General features: G+C 41.2%; 1 protein-coding gene across 9 annotated transcripts in view; it reads left to right on the forward strand.

The window, feature by feature from the left end:
• Positions 1-20887, forward strand: part of ST3GAL5 (ST3 beta-galactoside alpha-2,3-sialyltransferase 5) — a 39277-nt gene extending 18390 nt beyond the window's left edge. For 7 of the 9 annotated variants that reach the window (XM_084844967.1, XM_084844968.1, XM_084844966.1 and 4 more), the window contains 6 exons: positions 6129-6250; positions 8269-8383; positions 10799-11142; positions 11466-11652; positions 13938-14096; positions 14926-18280. In XM_084844967.1, coding sequence (XP_084701093.1) covers positions 6207-6250; positions 8269-8383; positions 10799-11142; positions 11466-11652; positions 13938-14096; positions 14926-15189 — 1113 coding nt within the window. In that variant the 5' untranslated portion in view covers positions 6129-6206 and the 3' untranslated portion in view covers positions 15190-18280. Of the gene's footprint in view, positions 1-6128; positions 6251-8268; positions 8384-10798; positions 11143-11465; positions 11653-13937; positions 14097-14925 lie in introns of all 9 variants that reach the window. The other 2 variants (XM_084844969.1, XM_084844971.1) reach the window with 2 other exon arrangements.
• The last annotated feature ends 2424 nt before the right edge of the window (positions 20888-23311 follow it).

The following is a 23311-nucleotide window of genomic DNA, read 5'->3' on the forward strand; positions in this document are numbered from 1 at the left end:
CTTGAGTGAGGAGAAAACCCAACCCTCTTGTCTGTTTGTATAAAGTCAAATACAGTTCAGAACTTCTCTTGCCCACCAAAGAGAATTCTCTTTAAGAATTCCCCAAGATATGCTCTGGGTGGAATAAAGAAGAGAATGAAAGAACAGGATAGGGGAGGGAAGAAGAAAAGAAGAATGGTGATTGGAAATGTGGGGTGGGGGTAGAGAGAATTCCTCAAGCCAAGTGGCTCCTTTCCAAGAGGTAGTACTTCAGAGGAATTTAGGAGGCTGTGGAGGGTTTGTAAGGATTGCATGTACTTGCATTAATTTTATGAGATGCGGTGGCTGAGAGTGTTTTCTAGCTTTTTTTTAAACTCTAAAACCTATTTAAAAGCCTCAGCAGTTCCTCGATTTATGACACCACATAGTCCTAAGCCTCCTTTTGGAATAATTTGAGTCCTTCAGCTATTTCGGAGAAATTAAAGCGGAGGGGGAGAAAGAAGTTTGTGGAGGCTGATTGGATCCTTTGCTGTACTGAAGCTACTGAACTTCTGCAGAAGCCAAAGTTTCCAGTTTGGGGCAGTGAAATCAGATGCTGTGTGAAATACCAGTTTTACATGGAGCTCTTTCTTCCCTTCCTTCTCCCTCTTCAAAATTTCATTGCAAGCAAGCTCCCAACAGTGGGCATGTAAGAGCAGAGAAGTAGAGGGAAAGAGGTTTTTTGCACCTCAAAAACACCCTACACCAGAGATTAGGGAAAGTGACCTCCTAATGTTCACCTTAAACACCTTCTGATTAGGATCTCTAATCCCCTGTGTGGCTTGACAGTTTCTACTTTTTATTTTAGTCTTTGAGAAAAAGAAACTTTATTCATGGCTATCACAGAAGTCACTGGACCTGTCTTGAACTTTGGCAAGCTCAGTCAGCTCAATAGGGGCTGCCAGGTCCCCAAATTCCATGCACTTTTGTGGAAGAACAAAAAAAAAATTAACACCACTGCACCTAACTGCTTGACATTTGGCAGGTTCAGTCAGCTCCATGAGGGCTACCAGGTCTCCAATTTTCATGTATTCCTCATACAAACTAAATAAGTTATGGCCATTTCTATTTTCCAATGCAAGTCAATGGGAAAATGTAAAAAAATGGCAATTAGGACAGCTCAAAAGATCCAGGGCCTGTGCCCAAGTGGGCTCTCTGCTAATGCCGCCCCTGCCACCCACACCCTCCCAGTTGCTGCCTGCAAATACTTCCTGAGTAAAACCATGGAGGGGGGCTTAAGGTTTTACTGGTGCTTCGATCTGGTTCAACGCAGGACTTGCTGCGCCTGCCAGAGAAGTGGCTTTTCTTCACCCTCCTTCTCCACCCTCCATCCTCTGCTCCCCACTCCTCCCTGTTCCGTTCTTTGCCGGCTCCAGAGGAAAACTTTTCCGCCTCCTCTCTTACCCCTGCCCACAGTCCGATAACTACCTGCGTAGACTTTTCTGAGCATGAAGAGTAAAACCAAACTTCTTTTGTTAAGATTTTACTTGTGCTTTCATCTCAGTCAGTGCGGGGCTTGGCTTGCTGCGTCTGCCAGAGAAGTGCCTCATCACTGCCTGTCTCCCCTGCCCCCGCCCCCCCGCGCTGATAGATGCCTGATGGGATGGATGGATGCATGGATGTGAGTGAGTGTGGTACAACGCAAATCAAGTATCTGATGCTGGTTTCCAGTTCCAATAATTTTTTTATTTGGCTTACATAGTTTAGATACCTTGATTAGGTACTACTATGGTGGGCAGGCACTATTTGGTTTATATAGGATGTTGGCAGGAAAGTCTTATAGGCTTCACCTGTATGGAAGGTGGCCAAGCAAGTCATGGACGGGATAGTAAACGAAGCAAGATACATACATATTGTAGGGTGGGATTGCTTCTGTGGGGTGTGTGTGACTCTCATCTGTTCTGCTAGGAAGTGTAATACTTAAAGGGGCAGGGGACGCTTATATGCCAACAAGTAAACTACCTCCATGGGTGACAGGCACTTATATAGTAGGTACTCCTGGAATATTAAAGCACAGTACTTAGCTGTTGATGATGCAGGGGTAACGGTCCCAGATGTAGTCAGCAATAGCTGAGCAGATTGCTCAAGCTTCACAGCATGCCACTGTTGCCGACTGGGAATTCAGAAGGCTTTTATAGACCAGTAGAGATTTTTATGTTAACATAAGTGGCCACAATCAGAGGCTTCACTCAGGGAAAAATGATCCCCCCTCCCCATCAACATACTGGTTTCAGATGTGGCAGATCATGTATTTTACATCCAGTAGGACTGTCAGAGAATAGGGGGCTAGACAACGTACCCCTTCTGAAGACCTCATAGTCAAGAGTGGCACAAGACCACATAAGGCTAGTGTCAAGCATATACCGAATACTGATACAGGGCTCTACCAGCTCACTGGGAGGCCTAAAATTAGTACGGAAAGAGGATATCAGTGAATGATTTACGAGGAAAAATGGGCAGCCATCTGGGCGCAGAAAGCACAACGCTCAGTCTCAGTGCACATAAGAGACGACTCATTTAAAATGGTGCACAGGTGGTATGGCACTCCCCTCAAAATGTCCCAACTCTCTCACACACACATCCTCCTATATATTGGAGGTGTGGTAGAAGCATAGACCCATGTGACTGTGCCCCGCTAGCAGAAGCTTTCTGGAATGGTTTTTTTAGGTGAATCTCGCTAATCACGGCATAACAGATAACAAAAGATCCTAAGGTGGCCTTAATGGGAATCTTTGAAGAGGATAACGTGAATGTACTCCAGAAGGACTTGATTATTTTCTTAATTGTAGCAGCCAGATTAGTACTTGCAAGGCCATAGCGCCCATGGATGTTTGGTACGAGAAAGAATGTTATATAGCTCTGGCAGAGAAATGGACTGATCCAGGGGTGGGGAACCTCTTTCAGCCTGAGGCCAAATTCAATTTCAGAGGAGCTTTCGGGGGCCACATTCCAGTGGTGGACAGAGCTGAAGTCAAAAGGGGACCAGGCCCAAGGCAAAAGGGGACAGGCCCAAATACCCCAAACACCAGCCTATTGTAGCTTCAAACTCTTATGGCCAGTCACTAAGCCTTAGGAGAGACATTTCAGCCCTTTAGAATGAGGAAAAAACTGCACAGAAGTCGGGAAACCACCAAATGATCAATGGTTGGGGAGAAAGGGGGTGGGGCCAAAGGAAGTGGTGAACCCCAGACGGGCCAGATTTGGTCCCCAGGCTCTAGGTTCTCCATTTCTGGACTAATCCAACCGAACATAGCAAAAGAACAACCAGGCCTGCCACATTTTATTTGGTTTAGCAAGACTTTTTTTCCTTTACAAATGTCAAGATCAATGGATGGAGATGTCTGGACTCACAATTGCACCTCTGGAGAGATTATTACAAAGTTTAAGAGCCAAGGTGACCATCCAGGAACCGTATAACCACCAGACCTGATCCTGGGGTTATGTATCTTTTTTCTTACATGAATATACCCAGTAAAGATGGAAACACTGTGAAAATATTTACCATTAGTTGTACTCTTTTAAGCTTCAGTAAGATTCTCTCTCTCTCTCTCTCTCTCTCTCATATGGATCAGTGTATAAGTGTGCCAGGTTTCATATTTTTAATCCAAAATGCACAATTTTAGGCTTAACTGCTCCACTAAATAAATCAGTGTCATGTTTAAAGCTCAAACTACATTTCACATTGTGGTTCCCACATTATTTTCTGTTTCAGCAAGTAGCTGGGGGTCGGGCAGGTAGAATTAGAAGCAGGGAAGGGTCTTAACTCTTTGCCCCAGTGCTGATTTCCTGGTTTAAATTGCTCCTCTGAAGCTGCTATTAGCTGCAGAGGGAAAAGCATGCTGGCACAACTTGCTTGTATGTTTCCCTTTTGCAACAAATAGCAGCTCCAGAAGATAATTTCAGTGGGGACTGCAGCATAGGGAAGAAAGGGTTGGACCCTCCCCATGCCATGGCACCAATCCAAATTCCTCCCGCCCCCAGCTTTTTTGAAGAAGAACATTACAATGTGGGTTCCACTTAGAGAACTTCAACATGACATGGAATTGGCCCTAAGAGTCACGAAGACAGCCCCCAACTCCAGAAAGGAATGGTAGGATTGAGTAGGAGAGCCATACCCCTCTACACCGGCATGCGTCCTGACCATGCTCCCTGGTGTGCCTATGTGCAAACACTTGTACGTGCTGGTGTGGAGGGGGCATTGCTAGCTTATGAGGTCCTGCTGCCTCCTCCACATTGAATATATGTATGGAGTGTGTCAGGTGAGCATCCCTATTCTTGAAGCTTCTCCCCTTTTTTAATAAGCAACCAAAGTTTCTCTCCTGCGCTCTTGAGGGAGAGCCGCACAAATGTTCAGTCTTTATTACTGATAGCCATTGCTCTGAATGCTCCACACTTGCCTGGTCAGGTGGATCTGGCCACGGTGATCCATGCCTTAAACTGTATTGTTTCACCAGGCCTTTGGCTTTTAAAATTGTGTTTGGGCTGCTTTTAAAGAGTATTCTGGGTTTTTTTGTTTTGTTTTGCTTTGCTTTTATGTTGTGATTTTATTGTACATTGCTTTGAAGACCCTGATAGGCAGAAAAGCAATGCATACATACTTACATAAATACATAAATAAATGGCTTTTAATGAACAGCCATTATCTGTGCCCTGATAATTTAAGATGATAGCTGTGTGATAATTATAAATATAGACAGACATTCTGTGAATCTGGTTGCCAGTCTTCGTGAGCAAGGTGGACAGGGATGATGGAGCTGCTGTTGGATGGACCTAATACAGACATTGGGAGGGTTGCTGTGGCCAGGTTCCTGGTTAAGGGGCACTCAGCTGCTGCATGTCCTGGGCCTTGTATTGAGTATCCTGCACCCTGCCATAGCAGAGCACATCTGTTGATGGTTTACATAGGACAGCTCTCCCCAACCTGGTGCCCTTCAGTTGTGTTCGATGGCAAGTCCCATTAGCCCCAACCACCAATGACCAAGTTGGCTGGGAATGATGGGAGCTGCAGTCCAACATACCTGGAAGGCAAGCAGGTTGGGGAAGGCTGATCTACAGAATCCTAGCTCGTGGCCATCTCATCATCTTGTAGCAGTGATTTCTGTAAGTTAATACTATATGCTACAGTATGAATTTCATAATCCTCGATCATATGACCTTCCCTCTTCATACCTTTTCCCCCTAAACTAAAGCGTTCCAAATATTTTAGACTATCCTTGTAGAGAAAGTGCTCCAAACCTCTGAAAATGTTAGTTAGAAAATGTTACCTCTGCCTCCAGATCATTCTGTATGTAAGTTAAAATAGCATAAGAGTGCATGGCTGGCTGGAGGGATGCTGGGAGTTGTAGGACTTTTTTCTATATAAACATGCATAGCATTGTGCCCAAAATCTGTTATGGTTAGCATAGTTTCTCCCCAAACTCACTAGAAATACTTTGGAAAACCTGGTTTGTCTTCTTCTTTAATGCTGTCTTGGGTTGTGGGAGTTGTGAGTGTGGCCACATACATCTGTCGCCATTAATTAAAAGAATAAGAAGCAAGAATTCATGCTTACTGAACAATAAGCATTTTATTGAATGTGTTTTGGTGGTACAGTTTTTGCATTCATTGTCATGGTCTGCTATTTCAGGGGGTTAATCCAGTATCTCTTTGCCTCATTCTTCTTATGTAGGCAAATTTATTCTGCTGTGTTCAGTAGGTGTTGGCATTAAACTCTTAATAGGAAGTTTCCCGTATATGGAGACATACCATTGGTCCATTTAGCTCAGCGATGTCTACACTGACAGGCACCAACTCTCCAGGGTTTCTTTCACCACCCTATCTGGCTGTGCCAGAGAACATCTGCATGCAAAGCAGGTGCTCTACCATTGAGCTGTGGTCCTTCCCTGAAGGTGTGCATGTTTCCTGTCAACATAATTCAGAGGGAAGGGCACCTTCTAATCAAAAATTGTAATTATTCCTTCACCATGTTATTACCAAGAGAAATGGGCTTTTAAAAAAAAATGAGCAAGAAAGAGATGCCTTTGTGGGAAGTGAACAATTACTGAATGTGGATGTCTTCTTTTTAAGTGAAAAATAAATACCTTTTTAACAGAAAGTGTTTCCCTTTGCAGCAATGCTGAGTGATGACAGCTCTATATACCTGAAGAAGAAATGCTTGTCTTCTCTGCTGTGCGCTAAGCTAGTTGCACATGAAGATGAAAAGGCCAAGTGGATTCTTAAAGGGTACTTTCAAGTAAGTGTCTCTGTCAGGCATAAATTCCCGTTAAAATTGTAGTGTAGTACTGCTTGTTATGGGCAGGGCGTAAAAGCCTAATTGTTGGCTTTGTTTTAAATGCGATATTTACCACTAAATCTTGGAATGTCACAGTGGTTGTAAACTGAAAGTGAAAATGTTGTTAAGTGAAAATGTTAACAGAACAAGTGCTTTTTATGTTGTTTGGGAATTGCAGCAAGTTTCATTCTAGGGCCAAACTACACATGACACTAAATGTGTCATTTAGAAGCACATCAGGGTTTTAATTTTTTTTTTTTAGGAGGCACAAGGTGGTTTTCATTTTGGCCACAGTATGCAAGGAAGGGAAGGTTTAACCCTTCCCTCTCCTGCTGTGGTCCCAATAAAAATGACTCCCCGTTATGCTGCTTAGCCTTGGGAAAAAAGCTCCTATTAGTGTGAATGGAAGCCTTTTTCTTAAAGCTAATAGAGGCGGGGAAGTGATTTTCATCAGGATTGCAGCTGGAGAACAAACAATTGAACGTCCCTTCCCTGCATGCTGTAGTCCCAGAATTCTGACTTGCCATTGTCTCCAAATGTGGCCTCTGTTACTTTCCAGTTGTCTTGAAAGGAGGCTGATTTTAGTGATGCATATTTAGTTTAGAAGATAGCAACTTCACATCTGAGTTCTTTAAGAACTCTGGTGTGTTTGCCATCTAGATTGTCTGATTTATTTTAATTTTTAGTTTGTCAGTTAACCTGGAGTTTCATCTCTTGTTTACCTCTGTTAAATTTATACACCATTCCACCCCTCCCCCCCAAAGTTCAGACATCCAAAATCTTCTACAGTGAAGATCGATACCCTTTCTGCAATTTCTCTTTCACTAATTTTTTTTGTCTTAATGGTCTGACTGCCTCTATAGCTGGTTTCCTGCTTCTGATATGTTTCTGATATTATATCTTGAACCAGATCCTATGCACCTTTTTAAAGTTTAAATCCCCTCCACATGGCTCCATGACTTAGCTGCTCTAAGGCCGCAATCATATACATGTTTAGACAGAAAAATGTCCTACAGCTCCCAGCATTCCCCAGCCAACATGGCTGGCTGGGGAATGCTGGGAGTTGTAGGACTTCTTGGCTTGGGGAATGCTGGGAGGTGAAGGACTTTTTCTGTCTAAATATTTATAGGATTGCACCCTAAGACACCGTTTGCTATCTAGAATTTTGTCTCTTTATTGTGATTGGAACACACACCCAGTGAATGGCTGTATCCAGACTTTACACGAAACAGTAATTTAGTGAGAAACAAAAGTGCCTACCCTCCCCCTGCACAGCCTTGAGCAACAGTTTGGAAGCATTTCCTTCCACAGTTGGAACTACTGCAGTGCTAACTGTGTTGTCCAAACCTGGCAAACTGTGATTAATCTTAACTGTGGTATCCATTGCCACCTGTCCTTTTTGTGTGTCCTCTCTACTTTACAGATACTTACCCAAATCCAATTTCTTGCAGTTATTTTGAGTCTTGGGATGCTATGGGAAAGCATGCAGAACTCCAGTACAACAATGATTGCAGGAACTAGTTTGAAAGCGGGGAAGGGGATGAATCTTCAACTTGGCACTGGGTGCACAAATGTCATTGGTTCTGAGATCTAACAGCAGCATATTGGAGACCAAGAATTTCCTATGTGACTAAGTGCCTCAAGGCATCTATGAGAGTTGTTCAATCTCATACATATAAAACTATAAAGGGCAACAGAAATTACAGAGGTGAGAAAGTTGGCAGAGAAACACAACATGGTCCAGGTTTTTTTTAAGTCTATCAAAATGAGTACATTAGTAGAGCCAAAAATATTTAATTTTCAGTTGCAGAAAATGACATAAAAACTAAAAATACACATACTAGTAAATCAATCAAAAATTTTATTTGCTGAATTGTGAATATATGTTAATATATGGGACATTTTTCCTATAAGCTGATACTTACATAATAGAAGTTTTACTTCTAGAGAGGTAATAAATGGTACTTTCTTGTTTTTAGACACGTTGTCCTAGTTGTGATTCTCCTCTGCATCCTTTACAAGGTCAAGTTAAACTTTGATTCTGAGGAATGTGACATGACAAAAATTCATTATGTGAAGCCCGAGTATGTCAAGGTTGGTTACGTATATCATTTTAACAAATGTTGCTATGGCATAATATATTATGTAGAAAGTTTTGTTACAGTTTTTCCATGCATTCATTATTTTTAATCTAAAGCTATTATTTGATGAGATCTGTTCTCTTACTGAATAGTTTTGATCCGATCCAACTAAAGTTAGTTTATTTATTAAAAGTATTTTTAGACATGGCACTCTTCATCCTCATAATACACAATGGGCATGCATAAAACTAATCATACCAAAATACAATACAATGGCTCAGATCCAATGGTGTCCTTCCGCAGCTGGCCCAGGCCCACCGGCGCCCTCTGCCACTAGCTACCACAATGTAACAAGTGCTGAGATGAGTGGGAATGCTCATTTCTGGAAGGGACACAACCTGCTCCTTCCAGAACTGAACATTTCCACTTGTCTTGGGGCTTGGTCCCAGAAGTGCTACATTGTGGTTGCCAATGGTAGGGTCCACACATGTGCCACCGATGGTGGGCCTGGGCTGCCGTGGAGGGACACCGTTGGATCCAACCCAATAGAATAGTAAAACAAGACCTTCATAAAACAATTTAGAGGCACTAAAAACAAGCAAAGGAGACTAAACAATATACCTACTGTAAAATGCCTAGGCAAATAAAAAGTTTTGACCTGGCACCAAAAAGATTGTAATATTAATGCCAGTTGTATTCCTGTGGAGAGGACATTCCAAAGTCAGGGCACCACCACAGAGAAGAAGTTGTTCTTGCATCCTATTAAACATCCTTTTGAAATTAATGAGGCAAGTTAGTTGGAACTAATTTGAGTTACTCCCATAGTTTTCAGTGGGACAAGTATAACTAAGGGTCAGAATAGATGAAATGCCATTCACACAATTAGCAATTGCATAAATGCCTTTTAAAAAGAAATAGCAGGTGTATGGGGGTCTGGTTCAGATTGATACTTCAGTGTAAGGGAATAGGAGATATTAACCCTTTGCCCTCCTGCCATGGTCCTGATCCAGATCGGGGCCTTTGTATCTGCTATTTGCATTAGAAGAAAAGCTTCTGTTGGCACAAATTGATGGTTTTCTAAGTTTGGCCGTATGTACAGTCATGGTAGTTCTCCTTTTGCCATGTGAAGTAGAGAAAGGTCAAATTTATGTTGTACCTCAGTGTGGATTTTGTAAGTTTTTTGGGTTAGGCTCTTTCTGGCCACTGATCCCAAGCAGAACAGGCATATTAAAAAAAACCCCTATTAGAATGGGATCACAGTAGAATTTAACTTACTTTCCTGTTATAATCTCTTGTAATGGGCTGATTAGCCCTAGTATCAAAGCCCTATGCCACTGAGACATGAGAGCAAGTGCCCAACAGACATAATGGGCCAGTTCACATGACTCACTGGGCTCACCCTGGATTAGCCATGGTGTGTGCTGGTCATGTGCAGGTGCCATTAAGAATATGCAACCCCCAATGGGGTTGCGTCATGTCGTCCAAAGCCAACCACTGTGGGTTATTCTACGGTTAAATAACCCTACTACAAACCGAGGGTTATACGATGGTTGTTTAACCCTAGAATAATCCATGGTGGCCAGGTTTGGATGACACACTGCAACCCCATCAGGAGTTACATATTCATAATAGTGGCCGCACGCACCTGGCACATGCCATGGCTCATCATGAGGAGCCTGGCATGTCCAGCAAACCAGGTCAATATTGGTCACAGAGTCCTTACTCATAAGCCCTGCCCACATAATCAATACCCCTGAAAAAGGGATAGACAGATTGCCTGACCAGACAGGGTGGAGCTCACACTTGTACCTCACTGCATTTAGATCTCATGTGAAGGGGTCATGTGTGAAGTGAACTAGCCCCAAATGTGTATGAAATACAAATGTGAAGGGGTCATGTGCTGAAGACCACACTTCAGGCAGGTGTCCTGTAGATCAGCCTGGTAGATAAGTATAAAAAATGTACCCACCTCTCTGCCCTCACATGCAGATATGGCAGAGGGTGGCTTGATTGGTGTGACTGACACATGGCTTGTTTGGAAGGACGTGTTCGTTTCCTTAGGTTGCCCCTGCCAGGCTGTGGTAGACTAACTACTTTACTTGAATTGGTCCTTTAAAATGTTGTCCATGAACTGGTGGTTTGGGACCCACAAGCAGATTGTACCCTAACCTAATATAGGCCGCACCAGCAGTGCTACCACCCTTTGACTGAGGCTTTTTTTAGAGGAGGAGGAGGAGGAGAAGGAGAAAAATAGAGAATGCTGAGGAATGTAGAAAGTTGAAAACAGAGTGGATAAAAAGTTGAAAGTGAGTCTCATGTTGCATGTCAGGATTGAAGGGGCGTCCTGGGTCTGAAGGTGGCTTCTTATGCAATTGTACTACTAGAGCATGCTAATGTGCATCTTCATGCTGGTGCCTTGTTGTTCTAGAAAGCACAGAAGTATGCTGAGCAAGTTCTGCAAGCCGAGTGTCGACCATCATTTGTGAAGAAAGAGATGGGCAGGTTATTTATGCAGAAGTATAGTATGGATGCATCTCCTTTTATAAGGAAAGATATAAATACACAACAAGCTGTCTTCAAATATGAACCACCGTTTGGATTTCACACTTTTTCAGAAAAACTTCAGGACCTATTGGAACTTTTGCCTGAGTATGATTTACCAGAAAGCTTGCAGTCAAAGCCTTGTAAGCGTTGTGTTGTTGTTGGGAGCAGCGGGATACTTCATGGATTGGAGTTGGGTTATGCCCTGAATCAGTTTGACATTGTTATAAGGTATATATTGTTTTTCTATCTGACATTCTAAACTAAACCCAGTGCTTGGAAGTAATCCAGAAACTTAGGTGAAGAGTCTTGTTCTCTGAGGGGTCCCTGTGATCCCTGTGTGGAACTGTGTGTACTCTGTTCAGTGTGTGGCAGATAGTTTTCCAGTTAGGACCATTTAAAATTTGTTTTCCTATTGTTTGTGACTTTAATTTTCTGTTTCAAGGTAAATCTAAAACAGGGGGCTAACAGGTGAGAACTACTGAGGTACTTTAGTTTTTCTTATGAAACTCATTAAGACATGCACTCATTCATTTGATTTGCTTACTTTATAGATTAAATAATGCACCAGTTCAGGGATATACGGATGATGTTGGTAATAAAACTACCCTAAGGATGACCTATCCAGAAGGTGCCCCCTTATCTCGACATGAATATTGTCCAAATGGTTTGTTTGTTGCTGTTTTATTTAAAAGTGTTGATTTTGATTGGATTCAAGCAATGGTGAAAAATGAAACTCTGGTAAGTAATGACAGTAAACACTTTATCAAAATGTTGGTTTTATATTACTTAGGTAAATGATGCCTAGGCTCCAGATAATTTTATTATGTGTGTATTTACCACAGACAATTTCTGTTTGGTATTCATCTAGCCCTTTAAAAGTTTTAGCTATCAAGGTTACTAAAATCAGTCTAATTATCATGCATATAGTTCTCAGTTCTTGGCACTCTGCATAACAAATCTCAGAATGTCTATCCAGTTTCATTGTAGGTATTTTACAGTTTGATTAAGAGGCATGTTCCAAGGTAGAGTTGGGAATTCTTGGAGGGGAACCATGTTAGAAAATGAATCGCATGAGTGCTAACCAAGTTCAGTCACTAAATTGTGTGATGCTTCAGTAGGAACATACTGTTTGATTACTGCAGAGTTAAAATGTCAGCATTTCATGATGAACTGAGTGCCTTTCAAATTACAAAGTGTCTTTTTCTCTGACTGTCTTATACAAAGAAGCTTTATTCAAGAATGGGAATATTCAAATAACTTTGTTACAGAAGGGATTTGCATGCTTTATCTTAGCAAACCACCTAAATCCAGAAAGTTTTACTCTTTCTAAAGACAGCTTCCAATGCTACATTTTGTACTTGGATACAAAATATATTACATGTCTATTGCGACAGTTCTCATTTACATAAATCACTACTTTCTCTCTTTAAAATATAAGCAAGTGGCATCTAGGAAAGGATTAGGACCTTGTTTCAGTATGTTTAAAGGGATGAGCAGTGACTTGTACATTAATTGACACAGCCCACATCTGTTTTTAAATATCTGTATCCAACACTCCATGTTTTATGAGAAATCACCCTAAGATAAAATGAAAGCAACTTGACATCATAGGTCCAGGCAGATTAAAGGAAAAGGCACAAGGTTGCATGATCCCAAGACATGCCCATAGCCTAAGGGGAAGGGAGGAAGACTGTAAAAACTATGGAAATCTCACACAGAAAGTCTTCAGTTGAAACTGATTTTTCCCAGTGTCTTGTTTTTATGTCATATTAAAAAAAAAATGAAGTTTTTTGTTTTTCTCCTTTGGGTCAGTTCTGAAAAGCTTATAGACGTGTAGAATGCATGTTAGTAAAATATATTAATTTTCCATTAATAACATGTAATTTTTTAAATTACATATACAAATACATGTGCATTATAAATAAATTTACTTGTTAATAAAATAATAGACAAAAAGTGAATTATAATGACAATTTATGGAAGAATGGCTTTGGGTTTTTCATTTTTTAGATTATATTCTCATGGTGGATACTTAGGATACAATCCTATGCGTGTGTAGACAGAAAAATGTCCTACAATTCCCAGCATTCCCCTGCCAGCCATGCTGTCTAGGAATGCTGGGAGTTGTAGGACATTTTTCTGTCTAAAGGATTGTGAATTATATTGGTGGCAAAAGGTAGAGGTATGTAGGGTTCTAGGCTATTGGTTCTGTAGAATGCCAACAAATGTTTCTGTAAGAATTCAGGTTCACCTTGATGGTACTGTATTTACAAAGTACAGTTGTAAACTACAAGCTTCTTCATCTGGCTCAGTCCCCTTGGTTACAACGGATTTGTTCAAGCTAATGTTAAAGTACGTTCGCTTTTAAGGTACATGAGGACTACAAGAGGGGACATGACACCAACTCTTCTTTTTGCTGGCTCGCAAGTATTTGCAAGCTGGTATTGCAATGTTTTGTTAAACAAAGGGTGGAAACCAGCTTTGAGCTTTTTCTGTTTCTCTCAAAGTTGGTCACCTTAAAATGTCGCCAGTTTGCATACCCTCTCCTGGCATGAGAGTTTAACAATCCCAAGTATTAGCATCCATTGACAATATTTAGTAAGTATTATCTATCACCCTGGCAATTATTGTAAACACTATCAACCCCCCCTTTATTAAATGGTGTAGTCAAGTAATCTTACGAAGAGGGTCTTCAATAGAAATAAGAGATGTTCAGGTTCCTGTGCAGAACAAACAAAGTGATCTTTCTCCAATTTTGTCCTATTGGTGATTCATAATAGGTTAAAAAAGGTTGCATTGTTATGAAATTATGACCCTAGGCCAGGGATGGGGAGCATGTAACCGCCCAGATGTTGCTGAACTGCAGTTCCTAACTGGCTCTGCTGGTTAGGGCTGATGGGAGTTGCAGTCCAACAACATCCTGAGGGCCACACATTCCTCACCCCTGCCCTAGGCAGTATGTAATGGCAGTGTTTACAAGGGGTTCCAAACTCTGTAATTATTTGGATATGTTTTTCCTTTAGCCTCTCTGGATGCGACTGTTTTTTTGGAAACAGGTGGCTGAGAAAATACCTGTGATGCCTAAACAATTTCGTATCTTGAACCCACTAATCATTAAAGAGACTGCTTTGGATATTCTGGAGTATCCTGAACCTCGATCAAAGTTCTGGGGATGGGATAAGGTGTGTGTATCTTCTGTGGATGAAGGAAGATGCTGTAATGTTCTTTCTACTACTGAACAGTCACTATAAAATACTATTACATTTTATGAAATGATTCCGATTTTTAAAAATATAAAATGACATGCTCCTGGAAATCTATTTTGGGAGTAATGTTGATTCTCCTTTATTTATGTTCTGACGTGATAGTCAATACTTGCTGTTTCTAGCATCAGAAATCAAATGTTTCTGCAATTGAACAAGAATCATATGGAACCTATTTCATTTGCTTCTAGATCAAATCTGGGCAAAGAAAATTTTGTAGTTCACTGAAAGTCTATACATCTATAGTAATCCATGCATTAGATGTTTTGAAATACCCCAGGATGCTCATGTCTTCTGTGCCGTCTGCAGATTCCTTTTGAATCCCTCTTCCTTCTATTCCAGTCCTTGGGAAGAATGCAGTGGCATCTGTGCACTAGCATTATTGAGGTTGCACTGGTGTAAACCAACTCTTGCGCAATATGAATACCACTTGCTAGTGTGGCAGTTTCCTGGGATACTGTATCCCCTGATACTGTACCATAATTAGAAGCTCATTCTCCACTTTTTTAATTATAAAAAACCTGGCAAGGAATGCCAGGTATGGATTAAGTCTATATAATCCTGTGATAGGAAGAGTTTGGATAAGATGTTCCATTAATTCCTTCCTAACACTCTCTGGTTCTATGGATATTTGTTAGTAACTAGTTGATTTTCAGCACAGTGCTGTAGTATGTAATCCAGTATGTGGCATTATCATAAAAGAAATAAGCATATTCTAATTTGGAAATGTCATTTTTGTCCCCTTTAGAATGTACCTACAATTGGAGTGATGGCAGTTGTTATGGCTACGCATTTATGTGATGAAGTGAGTTTAGCTGGGTTTGGATATGATCTTAGTCAACCTAACACAGCATTGCATTATTATGACAATATTTGCATGGCTGCAATGAATGAGCAAACAATGCACAATGTGACTACAGAAACAAAATTTCTTCAAAAGCTGATAAAAGAGGGAGTTGTGAGAGACCTCAGTGGAGGAATATATTGCGGCTTCTGCAGAAAAACAAGCTAATGATTGTAACTCAGCCCAAAGACTGGATTCTGCATGTTCATGTAGGCCCTCTGCTTTGAAAGAGGCCCCCTCAGTGTTTCCACCATGCCAGCTGCCCTTGAGAACTGCTTTAAGCTGCTTTAATTTTTAATTTCACATTCAGTTTATAGTGTTTTTTACATACTTGAAAGTAACATTTCGCTTTCCACAAGAATTTTGAGGGTAATCGACATTTTGTGAATATGTATTTGATGTTTGGAAAGTGACCCAGAACCTTTATTTTTAGGCTATTATACTTAGGTGTGTGTTCTTTAACCTAATGAAAGAAAATCTTTTATAATGGTGGTTCATTCCAATGCTTTTGGCTTGAGAATATGACAAATGAGTTATTTAAGTGGCTGTGAGAAAAGCGATCACTTGCATACTCTTCCATAAACCTAATTTTTCACTTGTTTTATTTCCTTCCTTCGTGAGTGAACCTGTTTTGTAGCACAGCGAAAGGATCACAAAACACCAGTTCATTGATATGACTGGGAAGCGCAACCCGTTCCCAGTTTTGAGGCCAAGGCCTTTAATAATTGTCAAGCATGGCCCTTGCTGAATCCAAGATCTGCCTTACTATGAGGATGCAGTGGGGCCTAATCCTACTGTTAATGATTAGCATTAAAGTGAAACACCCCCACCCCACCCCGCAATTGGAAAGCATTCTCCTCCATCTGGTCATTTTAATGTTTCTTTCAATACACTTTATTATTTTAAAATATTTCTCTTTCCCGACTTGAGTGGCATTTCTTAACAGGGGTAAACGAAATGCAAGTGACTCATTCTTCTTATTCTCTCTACCATTTTTAGCATCTGAAGCACAGCTCCTCTCCACCTCCTTGTCAAATACATAATCTGTAGGGGGCGCTTGAGCATCTTGCTATGGGGTGGAGATATGAAAGTTCCACTTTGGATGTTGCAAAGAATCATGGAGACATGAGTTGCTTATGGTTCCTAGGCCTACAGCCTTCACAGTGGAAAGTAACTGGGTGGTTGCATCAACAGGAGAGTGATTAGTAGATACATGTGGGGCCTGCAATAAAACATTACAGTATATTCTCACCTCCAACAGGAGTTCTCCTGTTCAGAGTTCCAGCCAGCCATGCCTTCCTTAAGGATACAATAAGCTAAACCGTGCTCAAGCTGGCCAATTTAACCCACCCCTTTTCTAGCTGATAACATTCCAAGGCTCCTGGAGGCCATGACCAGACCTTTTTGGAATGTTTTGTGGGGAAGGGGGCGCCCCCTTTAGTTTTTTAAAAAGGTTTGTATATATGCATATTTCAGGGTTCACCTAAGCATATTGATGCCTCCCTCTTATTTCTCAGTGGCCCTCTTCTGGCTCCAATGCCGTCACACTCAACAACCTGAATTTGCTATCAGCAGGATGTGCTATGAGAAGGAATTATAAAAGCCAGGATCCAAAGTACCCTGAAAGTAGTTTTGAGAACCCAAAGCAACTTTAGAATAGTCTCCCCAATCATGCCAGTTAGCAAAATTCAAACAAGTTTTGAAACTCAGAGAACTTTCTAAAGTGGTTTTTTATATGACATAGGGGTCTGTTGTTCTAAGAGTCAAAAGTTCCAGTGGACTAAACCAAACCCTTTGCATGAGCCTAAGTAGCGCTTTGGGTCTGTGCCACAGTTAATTAAACAAAACATTTCTCTTACGGCTAAACTAGACATGTCAGGACAGCCACATATATTTTATGCACTTGCTTGCCCTGTTCATATATAAGTGGGGGTGGTCTACTCTTTGCATAAAGAGGAGTGCTCAGGGGAGGGGGGAAAATACCCTCTCTCATCCCCCTTCCTTTCACACTGCACTCTTTCTTTAAGCATTTTTCTCACGGCCTTGCTTGTTTCTGGTATTGGAGCTGGACTGAAGGGAAATTGCTTAAAGCAGTGGAATAGCTGCTCTGTCATGTCTATTTGGCCTTCAGTCTTGTCAGGAGCAGCAGTTAAATCATTTTTTCCATTAAGTGAGATAAATTGATCAAGAAAATGTTAAGCTTTCTTAATACATATTATGAGGGGCTGTTAAAAATATGTATGTTTTGAAAACAACTAATGAATAATTTTGTATCATTTGGGTGGTCAAGTGCCTATTAGTTTGGGCTGCAACAAAATAAGGGAATGGTTTCTGCATGATTACGGTATAAGAAATATTGCCATTTGTAAAAGATTATTTTTAGACAACCTCAAATGGCCCAACAAGGACCTCTGAGCTTCCAGGGTTGAGGGCAAAAATGTAAAAAAAAATCTCATTGTGTGGAGAGAGAATTTTCAGATTCACATTGAATGCCAAAAACAGGAACTCCTGACTCTACTGCTACTTTTTGTTCGGGCAGTAGCCTGTCCTCCCCAATCACAGCTACACTGAAATCCTGGGTTTCTCCATTTTTTTCTATAAGGAGCTCTTACTTCCTCTCTGGGGGTCAAAAGGAACCAGATGTTTGGCAGAGGGTGTGTGAGATCAGCTGAGAAATAGAATGTTATAGTGTCAGTTGAAAAAAGGGGGAGAGCAGGTTGAGAGTGGAATGTCAGGTTGTAAGGAGGGAGAGAAAAGGGAAATGGAGGACTGAGGAAGAAGAAAATGGCCTAATCAAGCCCCTGACAGCTTATATCTATCTAACATTATTTATAGCTATACAAGATAAACTACACAAAGTGGATACAATAAAAACCATAAAAACATGTTTCAGTAAAAAACAGAGATTGCCAATTAAAATCAATAAAAACAAAACTTACCAATAAAAACCAGATTTAAGGATAGGCCAGCGAAAACAGGTGTGTCTTACAGCGAGTCTCTTGGAATGGGGTGGGGGTTATGTCGTAGGAATATATGCCATGAGGTTAAAAAAAACCAAAAAAACCCTCCCCTCCCTGTATTATATGGGGAAGTTTGAGGAAGAAGGAAACAGAAAAGGACACTTTTGCCCTTCTTTACTCTCCAGAGACACACTCCCTATTATATTTATTTATTTACGTATATTATGTATTTTATATCCCATACCTTCAACACAGATTTATGTTCCCAGGGCAGTTAACAAAGAAGTAAGAAGCAATAAAAGTACAATAAAATAGAATAAAGCATAACAAAGTATAATAGCAACAGTCCATTCGAATAGAATAGTTAAAATGCCAACATTAGCTTTTCTTAAACACCAAGGAAAACAGAATGTTATAACAATAAAATAGCAATAATGATGAAATGCTCAGGTTTAGGACTGGCAGCTAGGCCCCAAACTGATCCCTCTGGTGTTGTATAGAGCAGCAGGGGAAGGCCAGGATGAGGGGGTGGGCAGGAACGTCCCCCTCTTCTCCTTCTCCAGAGAGTGCAGACACTTTTCATGCAGGTCTCACTTGTGATTCCCAAATTCACTTAGCCTAGAACTATGAAAACATGTTGAAATATAAAGTATTGACTAAGTGCAAATAAGCTTTGCCTCACTTCCCACAAATGTTTGCTTGGGCGATTGCAGATTGGTGATCAAGTGTGAAAGGTCTCCTTTCATTTGGCCTTGCTTCTTTGGCTGCTGCTGCTATTTGGATATTGTTTAATATTATAAATGCATTTTGATGTTCTGAAGGCACATGAGGCAGCTACCTTGCTGAAGCTAAGCAGGTCCAGGTCTGGTCAGTGCTTGGAGGGGAGAAAAATAAATAAATTTTGAAGTGTGGGGAGAAGGGAGAAAAATAATTACTCATCAGAAACCAGGATAATAAATTAACAATTAAAATATAATTAGCTGATTTCTGGGAAATCAATTTGACTTGCTAGGTAATGAGCATTCCTGTTTGCTCCTTTGCCATGTAAAGAATGATGAAAGATAACCAATGTTGAATTGTAAAACAAATATTGTGTGCAAATGTTCAGTGTTTATAATTTCGGAGTTTGGTCTACTCTAAAGAATGGTGTTGTGTGTAGAAATTACAAATGGAATAGTAATTACAGTTAGAGAGGAAAGTAGTAAAGCATTACTGGTTGCTATATAACGAAATATTAGCTATTGGAGTTTATGAAAAATGATGTTTATTAAGATTTGGTTTCTGTGTTACCATAGAAATATGGGACCCACAGTAGTGATGCTCCTTCCTACACCATTGAGGTAACATGAAAAACCCCAGACCATGTGGGAGGACTCCAGATTCAGTAATTCTAAATGTTTCTTCTAAGTTTTAGACAGCTGTTTTGTGTGAGCAATACATACCTAATGTGTAACAGCATTAATCTGATAATTTAAGAGAGGATGTGTGTTACTGATATCATGGTGTGTGTAGTTGGAGACAATTATCCCGTCCTTCAGACAAGTGGACTACAGCAAGTTCTAAATGAATTGGGGCTGCAATCCTATCTGGATAGTCGCCAGCCTCCAAAATTGGAGGCTGCCGATTAGCCTATGTAGGGCAGCTGGAGCAGTGAGGGGATCCTCACCTCTGTGCTCCGGCTGCCCTGCATTCTTGCCTAGATGGGCAATTTTGTGGAGGGGGAGGGGAGGGGAGGGGAGGGGCCTGGAGACCCAGCGGGAAGCTGCGTAAAGCAGTTTCTGCGGTCTCCTCCCTTCCCCACCTCCAGGACCGCCCCCATCTCCGCACTCCATTTTCATGTGCGGAGGCGTAGCTGGTGCGGAGAGAGGCACCTGCTACAAGGGGTCAGGGTGCGTGGTTTCTGGGAAGCCAAACAATCTTATGGCCCTCTAGACAGTATCTAGTGGTCATAGGATTGCTCCCTCCATTTATTAATGGGGAGAGTAGACATCGAGGTATAACACATGAGCTGTGATACAGAAAAGGCAGCTTTTTCTCTTGTTTTTGGAGGGGGGGTATAGAGGGGGTGGGGATGGGAGAGTTGCTTGCCTAAGACCAATATAATGCAGTCCTCAGGATAAGGGGGGGCACTTTGGCAATACTTCTGGAGTCAATGAAATATATATAAAAGCACTTGTTTTATTCTAAACCCCTCTTTAGGGGTTTAGAACATCTCAGCCCTATCCATGTGGTAATCAGATATGTTCCTCTGGTATGGGATATGCCAGCTGTGAACAAAGCTTGGTTCTCGAGAGTGGTACTGATAGCTAAGTGTCTGCTCTTGCAATATTGGAAATCTAAATTTCTTCTAGACATTGAGCACTGGGTGAATTATCTGATAAATCAGGCAGCCACAGAAAGGGTGACATATGAGATGGAATCTTTAAAATTTGAAAGTATGGGGAGGGGGAGTTCCTCTATTTAGTAATTTAATAATGAGCGTATAGTGGCCTGATGATACCACCTGACAGTTCCCCTCCTTTTCTTCTCTTTATTTTTCTTCATTGAGGAGAGGATAAGGGGGTAAACTGAGGGTTGGGTAGGAAAGGTGTTATGTGATGCGTGGATGAGTGTGTGTGGGGGGGGACTGGGGATAGAGTATGACTGGGAGGGTAGGGATATATTGGGTTAGATTCAGACTAAGTTAGTTGAACTTGGGTGTCCTTGAAATCATTGTGAAAAGTGAGTCATATGTAACCTAAGTCCCATTGCTTTCAGTGGGACCAAGTGTAACTTAGTCTTGATCAACCCATTGTTCTCAAATTGTTTGTAATATGCCCATTTTATTGTTTGTGTTTATGTAATAAAAAGAGAAAAATGATAGCACTTTAAATAACATCAATAAATACTATTTTCAGAAACATAAACTAGATCCTCTTGTGGTTTGGTATTATGAACATGATTTGGCCCTCACCCTGTGAACCTGTGCCTGGAGACAACATGGTGTAGTAATAAGAGCAGCATCCCCCAACCTAGTGCCCTCCAAATGTGTTGGGCTACAATTCCCAGCAACTGGGAATTTTAGTCTAACATATCTGGGGGGGTCAGGTTGGGGAAGGCTGGATTAGAGTGTCAGACTAGAGCTGGGGAGACCCAGGTTCAAATCTCCATTCAGCCATGAAGCTCACTGGCTGGCTTTGGGCCAGTCGTCATCTCTTAGCCTGACCCACCTCACAAGGCTGTCATGAGGATAAAATGGGGGGTGGAGAAGGAGAGCCATGTGTGCTGCCTTGAGCTCCTTGGAATAAAGCTGGGATATAAATATACTAAATTAAAAAAGCCCAAGATGCACCACACAGTATGGGTAACATACTTGCTTTTGTTTTATCCTGAAGACTTTAAGGGGCCATGATTGTCATGGTTTTTGTTTGTTTCTTTAAGTCACAGGGCTTCTCCACCTGTTTCCTAAAGCATATGTTTTCAATCTTGTATCTGAATTCCTGCAAAAGTCATATAAATGAATATATGACATGCTTTATCCTGAGCTAGACCATTGCAAAGCATGTGTTCTACCACTGAGCTATGCCGATTATAAGCATGCCCATTCCTCAGTAAAGAATGCTATGGGGTCACTGGCTGGTCATCATGAGAATGATAAATGCCTCTTCAGCTGCCAAAGACTTGAACCATAATGAATCAGTAGAGTTCAATGTTACGGATGGACAAATTAGTCCAGTGTTTGGTGCAGTATGGTCTTGTTGATGCTCTGCCATGAATTCTCCAGTCTGTCCTGTTCTCAGCAAACAATGGCATTCATGAAAACTCCCCATACTAGAGATAGTTTGAGAAAATGTATAGGAAACATCTATATCCTTTTCTATTTTCATGCATCGTAAGGTTGTGTATATGTATATGCATGCATGTATGCTTCTAAAATTACAGAGCCTTGTTCATAATCATGTAAATAAAGAAATCCAAGAGACTAAGGGTGCAGTCCTATGCATGTTTAGACAGAAAAAAGTCCTACAACTCCCAGCATTCCCCAGCCAGCCATGCTGACTAGGGAATGCTGAGAGTTGTAGGACTTTTTTTCTGTCTAAACATGCATAGGATTGCACCCTAAAGTGTTATCTCAATTCACATGAGCAAACCTCAAATGTGATTACAGAAACTGTGTTTTCATTGTATTTCTTGAGAAGAAGTAAGCTGTTTTGCTCCTGGACACTATTTATTAACTAGAGTTGTTCAGACGATCTTTTCACCTTGTTGTTTGCAAAGGACATGACTCTAGTCTGCCTGGACTTGAAGTTCCAGAAGGTAATTCGAGAATGTACTATAATGTGGTCTAGACCCCCATTTTCTGAAAAGCACTGCTCGAAATGCATACATGGGGCATTTTTAGGATAATTTACAAATAAAATTATTTTCTTGTATTGCCAGACTCTTTCTTCATTTGTGTTGTGATTATTGGGTGTACCCCCCAGCCCCTTAATTCAGTTGTGCTGGAAAGGGGTTTTGTTTCTTTTGTAAATCATTCCCTGTGATTTCTTGCTTGTTTTGAGTAGTTTTCTCCTTCTAAGTGTGTTCATATTGGGCATTTATTGTTTTGGATCTATAAATGGCTCAGCACTGAATTTTACATAGTGTAAACCAGGAGTCCCCAACACTGCGCCAGTGGGGACCACCAACATTGCCCACAAAGCTGCCCACTCTCTGCCCCCCTCGAAAACTTATTTTTATTTTTTTAAAAAAAGTCGAAGAAACATGTTAGGGCGCCATGTTCTCTTTCCTACCTGCCACTGATCAACTGTTCAGTGGGCAGGAAGGGAAGGAAAGAGTTGCTTCCTGGCCCCACCCAGTCTTCTTCCATGCACACAGACCTTTCCCCTTTGTTCTCTCTATCTGTCCACCCAACCCCTTTCCTTGCTATTTCTCTCCTTTCCTCATCCCTACCCTTCTTTTTCTCTATTCCTAGCCCCCCCAGCCTTGTTCTTTCTCTCCCACTCACCCCTTTATCTTGCTGTTTCTCCCCACTCCTAGCCTCACATTTTCTCCTCTAGCTCTTTGCCATGCTATTTTTCCCTCTCTCCCAGCCTCTAGCCTCACTATTTCTGTCCTCCCCACTTCTTTCAACTAGCCAGGCCCCCATGGCAGCCATCATATGACTAGCTACATCTTCCATGGGAGCCATTTTGTGGTGGTGCTCACAGCAGTTTCTCAAATTCCCAAATGTGCCCAAGGGTCCCAAAAGGTTGGGAATTCCTGATGTAAACAACTAAAAAAAACCCAAGAATGAAAAGCCAACATGAAACAGCAATATGAAAAGAACAGTTAAGATATATTAATGTTAA

Source organism: Heloderma suspectum, chromosome 3, assembly GCF_057233095.1.
Source record: "Heloderma suspectum isolate Gila_16-S chromosome 3, 16-S_ref, whole genome shotgun sequence".
Lineage (NCBI taxonomy): Eukaryota > Metazoa > Chordata > Lepidosauria > Squamata > Helodermatidae > Heloderma > Heloderma suspectum.